Consider the following 7,429-nt stretch of genomic DNA (forward strand, 5'->3'; position numbering starts at 1 on the left):
ACCACCGAGGACACCCCGGGGGAGCAGCCAGAGGCCGGGTGGCCGAGACTCGCGGGTGGGGGATGCAGCCCCTCGCCCAGAACGGCCGGCCGCTCAGGAGCCAGAGGCCCCGCCGGCACCGGAAACCCCCAGCGCACTTCCGGTAGGGGGGGGAAACGCAGGGCCGGTGGGCGGGGCCCCTGCGGGGGCGGGCCCGCGTCGCCCACGGGGCGTCACTTCCGGGCGCGGCGCGGTGAGCGCGGGCGGCATGGCGGGTGGGGAGGGTAGCGAGGGTTCCTCACGGGGCTCCGGGCCTCCCGGCCTCCCGCCGCCCTCTGCTCTTAGCCCGCGCGGGGGGTGCCTCCCTGTCCTGCGGGGGCGGTCGTCTTCCCAAGTGGAAGGGGAAGCTCAGAGGGCGGCGGGGGCGCGGCCACCTGCTGGAGCCCGGGCTTGTGCACCTGCGGCGGGTGGGCGTGGAGCCTGGTCCGGGGACAGAGAACGGCGAGTACCCCGACGGCCCGCCTTCTCGGCGCAGCCCGCACGTCTGCACACGCGCGCCCTGGAGCGGCTCCTGAGGGCTCCCCGTGAAGGCGGCGGGCACGCGGGGGCGCCTGCTCGGGTGGGTTTGCTCGGGTGGGCGTGCTCGTGCCTCTGTGCGAATACCAGGCGGTGCTAATGCTGGAGCCACGAGCACCTCCGACACGGTTTGAGTGACCTTTTTTCCTCTCTTTGCTTGGTAAACATTAAAGTGCCACTGAAAAGACCCATCCATGGAAGGCAAACCCTTGCTGACTTCCAAACAGAAGACCGAAGTGGTGTGTGGGGTCCCCACGCAGGTGGTCTGCACAGCCTTCAGCAGTCACATCTTGGTGGTGGTGACCCAGTTCGGGAAGATGGGTACCCTGGTCTCCCTGGAGCCCAGTACCGTGGCCGGTGACATCAGCAAGCCCGTGATCACCACCAAAGTCCTTCTTGGGCAGGACGAGGTAAAGTGGTGGGAAGGGGTCCCCACGCTGGAGGGAAAACTGCTTGTGTGGCTGTGGGTTGTGAGTAGGGGCCGGAGCCCGCAGGCTCCACGTTGTTTTCTGAGGCCTATTCAGCTGTGAGGGCACCTGCCTGCCCTTGGTGCATGCTTTCCCCAGCGCCTCAGTGTTTTATCTAGCAGAGAGGCGGTACTGATTTTGTAAGATTTGACCTTTGTGCGACCTTGGAGTAGCGAGTCCTGAAAAGATGGCCGGTGAGATTTGACAGACCCCACCCCCAGCCCTGTAGAATACCTTCCATGATTCCTTCTGGATGACAGCCCGCCGGAAGAGACCAAGGAATCAGAAGGCACCAGGGAAATGAGTGTAATGGTGCCTCTCTAGCGTTTTGTTTAGGACTGGAGTGTTCTGGAGTCGTTTGAACGCTAAACCAGTGTTGCATTGAACTTATATGGAGGGGGTTGATTATTGGGGGTGCAGGAAGTCAGGAGGGTTCCTGGGGGACACTCTGTGAAGGCACTAAGGGAAAACGGATTTGTCACAATTAGAATGGTTTCTCTCCTTCCCTTTACCAGCCTCTCATCCACGTCTTTGCAAAGAACCTGGTGACGTTTGTGTCTCAGGAGGCTGGAAACAGAGCAGTCCTCCTGGCCCTGGCCGTGAAGGACAGGAGTGTGGAGGGGCTGAAGGCCTTGAAGGAGGTGATCCAGTCGTGCCAGGTGTGGTGACCCTGGAGCCAGCAGCCGCGCCTGCTACTCAGCGAGCCGAGGGGACAAGCGGATACCCTCTCGATATGGAGACACTCCCTCGATCAGGCAGGAGGAGCAGCTCTGGCTTAGCTCTAGAAGCCAGAGGAAATATGCGTGTCCCAGCAGACCCGTACTTTGGGCACTAACGTACCTGCGGATGGAGGAAAGCTGAGAGTGTGTCTTGGGGGATCGTGAACGGTTTTTACTAGGGTCCAAACAGCTGTGTGTATTTGAGACTGAGAGATGAGTCATTAGGTTGGAGTCCTGGCCCTCCGTGTGCAGTATCTGTCGTTGAAAGAAATTTTTTTTATTCACAATAAACGCCTATCCCCAAATACCTCACCAGCCTTCCTGGCGATACTGAGAACTAGCGTCCCACGGTGCAGGCTCGGTTCAGCACACTACGCGGAGGTGGGAGGAAACCTTGTTTGGCAAGGTTCACATGCTCTACACACTTCTCTTGCTCCTCTTTCTCTGACTTCTCTGGACAGCTATGAACTTCTATTCCACAAACATCTCTTACTGTCCTGCTGCGTGACAGTTCCAGTGAGGCGCTGGCTTCGGGATGGCATTTGCCCCCCGCGGACAGCAGCTCGGACCCTCTGGGCTGGTCCTCATCCCCCACTAGCCACAGTGGCGCGTCGCTGTCCATGTGCCGTGTGAGTCCGCCCCACAGGATCAGAGACCAGAGAGGATGAGGGCTCGGGGTCTGGAATCTGGGGTCCTAGTGTAAAGAGGGGAGCCCAGCTAGCTTGGTCAGTGGAGCGTGCGACTCGATCTCGGGGCTGTGTGTTCCGGCCCCACTGTGGACATAGAGATGACCTAAAAATAAAATCTTAAAAGAGATCTCAGTACAGAAACACCTTGGGTGGCGTCCATGTCCTCATGAGATCAGAAGGGGATGTTTTTATTTGGTTTCCCTCAGAATCAACAGCTTCTGAGACCCTGAAGTTCTTGACTTTAGAAACTCCTCTCCAAGAGGCAATGGAAAGGACTGGTTCAACCTGTCAGTCTGGTCTAGAGGCAAGCATGAGTTTGCTGAAGATGAGACAGAGGGAAAGTCTTCAAGGGCTCATTCCGTCAGCAGACAGTGCCCATGCAATGTCACCATCAGCCCCACCATCAGCCCTGTCCCGCCGGGAGCACAGACTGGCTGACGGTGACTGCAGGAGTCACCCATCTGGGAATCCTGCCAGACTTCCCAGAGGGGGTGCCAATGCTTGAGCAGGGAAGGCCCCTCGTGCTGCTGCTGCTGCAGGAAGCCTCGGTGACCAGGGGAAACAGGCAGGCCCGTCCCTGAGACACAGGGCTCCTTTGTGGCCAGCTCTGCCCCACCTCCCAACCACTCAGGCAGACCATCCAGCCTGGCCGCTCCCACCCTACCTGCGTCCACACTGCTACTCCCCCGGTTAGATCCTGGCCCTCAACCCCACTTGGGTCCCTCGGCAGGACTGGGACCAGGGCCAGGTCTAAGGACACGGGAGCAGACTGAAGAAGGAGGAGATGTCCACACACATGTGGACCCCCAAGGCCTGGGGTGTTCCGACAGGTGGGGAGGAGCCCCCTACCCCCCAGCAGAAGCAGAGGCCTGGCGTCCTCAGATTAATACTTCAAAGCAATAGTTATGCAGTGCTCATCTAAAAATCAGGTGTTTGTGCTGTGGGATCACGACTCCTCCCATCACACAAGCAGGGAACCCGAGGCACGGAGAGGGTCCCAATCTGAGTTGGTTCAGAGTTGCAGCTCTTGGTGTTCTGGTTTGGTCCCTAAATTCATCTCTATGGGACTAGCACACCTGCCTATCACAGTGACCAGGCTCAGGGTACAGCCTGTGTTGCGTGTGCCCTAACAGTCCTCACTCGGACCCAGGAACCTCACTCCTCTCATCATCCATGTGTTCCAGAGACGGAAACGGAGGCAGCACCACTGAGCTGCCCCGGCTGAGCCCGGACTTGACCCTGGGGCATAGGACCCTTCACTGCTGCCAGCTGACAGCCTGACCGCGTGAAGGAGTGACACTCCCACCCCTGGCTACCACCCTGAAGGAGAGGCAGGCGGGCAGCAGCACGGACACCACCTGGCAGGGGGTGGCAGACGTGGAACCGAGAGCTTTCTCCACGCCGCACCCTTACAGATGCCGGAAGCCATCTGGCGACTGGTGGAAATCACGGCCCGGCACTACACGCTCCTGTCCCTGAAGCCTGCACACTCCTTGGCCTTATAAATGCAGGCATGGGACAGGGTGGAAAGGCACAGGGCCCTGTGCTTCGGCCGCCACGATTCAGGAGGAACCATCAGCGAAGCCGCAGCTCCCACAGGCCGTGGCTGGCGCTGTGCAGATTGTTATTGTACACGGCACTTACCCAGCGATCAGACTGGCATCACACCTTCCAGCGATCTGCAGGCCCACAGAAGTAAAAGACAGGGGGCTCATCCGCAGCCCCCCCAGCCCAGACTACCAGGGGCTCCTCCGTCAAGGTCACGCCCTTGGACCTCCAGTGCCATCTGCCCCATTCTCCATCTGCAGTTCTCCACCGAGCTGCGCACGGTGGCCCCCCCAGGCCCCCTCCCTTGCACGCCCCCTCTTCTCCTTAGTGGACATAGGGACATGGCTCAGAGCCGAGGGCGAGCAAGAGAACCCAGGGAGGGCGGCCGCTGTAGGCAATCTCTCCGAGCGGCTTCTCTGGGGCTTTGCAGCACCCGAGCCTCCCAAACCAGTTATGACAAGGAGGCAGTGGACTAAGACAGCCACGTGCAGGACCGCTGAGCCGCTGAGCATCTCAGTGCCTCGGAGTGACACTGGCAGTCAGGAGGGGGCATGCAGTGAGCGACTAGGATGCCCAGTGCATGTGTGCAGTCAGAGGGCCCTGAGTGACCAGAGATGGCTGCGGGGAGGCGCTCAGCCCCTGCGGCTTCATGGTCTGAACCCGAAGCGGACAGATGGGTTTGCAGGGCGGCGGGGAGGGAGGAGGTGGGCTCTGTGGGGAGTGAGGCCCCACTGATTCCGAGAGATAGTGATGAGATGGTGGAAACTCCTCTCCTGCGGGAGCAGCTGGCAGTGGGCCGTCCTCTCAGTGGCTCTGAGTCTCTTGGGGAGGCCACTTGGAGCCCCTGTGTGGGGTGCTCAGAGCCAGGAGCCATCCCTCGGTGAAGGCAGGCAACCCCCCATCTGCCCTTCACTGCACCGGGGTGGGGGGCGGGGATTGGACCGCCATCCACACAGACGGAGAGATGCGGTCACTCAAGGCCACACCCGGACGTCAGAGACTCCGAGGCCGGCTTATACCCCTGCCAGACAGTGCACGACTGGAGGGATGGGAGGGAGGCGCAGGGTGTGGGCAGGGCACAGCAGAGGGTGTGGCCAGGGCTGCACCCTGCCTGGCAGGGCCGGCCGGGTGAGGTGGGTGGTGGCAAGGAGGTGTTTTCTGGGACCAGGGAAAGGCCGGCACCCCCCCCCCGGTCCCCCCGCACCAGGAGCAGCAGTACCTTGGACCAGCCCAGGCTGCTGTGAGGAGGAGCAACGGAGGTCTGGAGGGGCACATTGGGGCTGGACCCCGACCCCCACCCCCCGGGGCCTGGAGCCCTGAGCAGAGCAGCCCGAGGGGCCCGACCAGACAGCTGACCGAGCCACCAGGGAGGTGAGCACAGGCACGCATGTGTGTGCAAGTGTGCACACCCACAGGAGGGGTGGGGTCCGGGCGGCCGGGGTCCCATTCACACTAGTGGGGCAGGGATTCCCGGAGAAAGAATCTCACACTGTGAAATTCCGAGAGTCCGGGCCTCTCTGCCCCACCCCTTTCCACCCAAGATGACAGGGCCCTGCCAGGCCCTGGGATACCACCTGGTAACCAAAAAGGGTCTCAGGTCTGCACCCCTGCCCCAGCCCCGCATGGAGGGCTGCCCCCCGGGACACACCCAGGGCTGGCAGCTGGCTCCGGGACAGCAGGCAGGTACAGGCAGGCTCCAGGGACACAGCTCCTCTCTGGGGACGGAGGCCTGGGGGAGGGAGGTGGCCCAGGGGAGGGACACAGGCTAGGAATGGGCAGCGCAGAAGGGACAGAAAGCCCCAGGAGGGAGTGAGGTCCCCGAGGTCCCACAGTGGGGTCCCCCCGGGCTGACCAGCCTAGAGGCTGAGAGAAGCCCCGGGGCGGTGTTCCGGCCGGCAGGACAGCAGGTTGACCGAGACAGCTAGTGCCGCAGAGTGATCCTGGGCCTCAGTGACCTTGACTGCAGAGCAGTGCTCGGTCGCACTGACCCGGGCCCATCTTTAAGCAAGGGACGGGTGCTGACCTGCTGCAAGTGGGGTTCCAGGTGCAGGGAACACTGAGGAAGGTCACAGACACCGTGAGGGCCACATCAGGTCCCCAGCCCGGTGTGTCTGAACCAGGGCCCTTCTCCTGCAGCTCTGGGGCCCAGGGCCCGGCTCCCCCACCACACGAGGAATCTCAGAACTGGAGCTGGAGGGACCCACAGTCCCCACTGCGGGCCCACAGGAGGGGAGAAGGGGCTTGGGGCCCCCAGGATGTAGGTTCCTTCCATGGCCTGCAGAGGCCCTGGGGCCCCACCACTGCTCCCCACTTCTCCCAGCTCCCACCTGAGTGGCTTAAAGAACTGAGCACCCAGGACCCTTGGTTGACAGTGGCCCTGGGCCAGTCACCCCCAGGCCCTCGGCCACAATGGCTATTGGTTAAGTCAAGGGCCGTTGCAGGTGCCGGTACCAAAGCTCCCCAGATGACAGCAGGAGGGCACCCCTGGAGAGCCAAAGGACCCTGGGGGGCTGGCCTTGGGGAGCGTGGTGTCCTGATGCCCCCTCCGTCCTCCCCCAACCTGTCTCTGCCTGCCCAGGACGGGGTGGGGGGCGGCGCTGGACCAGGCTGGCGGCAGGAAAGGAGCCACAGGCCCCCAGAGATGTCCCCAGATGGCGGGCTGGCTGAGAAGGGGGCCCCCGTGGCAGGGCGTGTCTGGAAGGAGCTCCAGGGCCAGCAGGAAGGCCAAGGAGCCACGGGCATTGGGTCACCAGTAGTGAAAGGCAGGCGTGGGGATGAGAAGACAGGTCTGACAGCGGCCACCGCATCTCAGCCACCCACGCCCCACCTACAACCTGCCCAGAGCCTTGTCACCTGGTCACCACAAACAGGGGTCAGAGGCCCCAGCTCCCCGGACCCGGGCAGGCAGGTCTGTCCTGTGCTGGGCTTGGTCAGCGTCCAGCCCCGGGCAGGGAAATCAGGCCTGGCCGGCCCGGCCACCTCTGCTGAGTGTGCATGGGCCATGACACTGGCTGCTGGAGGCAGGGCCGAATTCGGGCAGGTCAGCTCTCCCACACCTACCACCCAGTGACCCTGGTGCTGGAGCCCAGCACTCTGTTTGTGGGGCAGGGTCTGACTCCTTCCCCTCCCCACTGCCCGCGCCTCCCTGACCTGGACTCCCGCTGCTCTCCGTCACACACTCGGGCAGCCCTGGGAGGGCCAGGTGGCTCAGGTCTTTCCCAGAGCTCAGAGCAAGGCAACAGGGTGTCCCAGGCCCACAGTGATGGCAGGGACCCGCCTGCTGTACCCCACAGTGCAGTGGGAGAACCCCAGACTTATCTGTACAGACGGGAAAGAAGAGGCCCAGAGAGGTGAAGGGCTCTGCCAAGGTGGCTGCCAAGAACATAGGCCAGGGCATGGCATGGAGGGCTAAGGCTGCCCCTGGAGCAATAGGTCAGGACCCAGAGAAAGG

The 7,429-nt window shown here is 62.5% G+C and overlaps 1 protein-coding gene across 2 annotated transcripts; it reads left to right on the forward strand.

The window, feature by feature from the left end:
• Positions 1 to 214: 214 nt before the first annotated feature.
• Positions 215 to 2,046, forward strand: PSMG3 (proteasome assembly chaperone 3). Of its 2 annotated transcripts, none has more exons than XM_080830879.1 (3): positions 215 to 232; positions 729 to 965; positions 1,538 to 2,046. In XM_080830879.1, the coding sequence occupies exons 2-3, from the start codon at positions 750 to 752 to the stop codon at positions 1,688 to 1,690; spliced, it is 369 nt and encodes a 122-aa protein (XP_080687005.1). In that variant the 5' UTR covers positions 215 to 232; positions 729 to 749; the 3' UTR covers positions 1,691 to 2,046. The 2 variants fall into 2 exon arrangements, with proteins under 2 accessions (XP_080687005.1, XP_080687004.1); XM_080830878.1 differs by having other exon boundaries at positions 230 to 598.
• The last annotated feature ends 5,383 nt before the right edge of the window (positions 2,047 to 7,429 follow it).

Source organism: Martes martes (assembly GCF_963455335.1).
Source record: "Martes martes genome assembly, chromosome: 18".
Classification (NCBI taxonomy): Eukaryota; Metazoa; Chordata; class Mammalia; order Carnivora; family Mustelidae; genus Martes; species Martes martes.

What these genes read in the sequence shown, in the direction of transcription:
- PSMG3 (XM_080830879.1), top strand. Translation starts at nt 750, where the DNA reads ATGGAAGGCAAACCCTTGCTGACTTCCAAACAGAAGACCGAAGTGGTG. An exon ending in TCCTTCTTGGGCAGGACGAG is followed by an intron (nt 966 to 1,537) that starts GTAAAGTGGTGG and finishes TCCCTTTACCAG; the next exon opens with CCTCTCATCCACGTCTTTGC.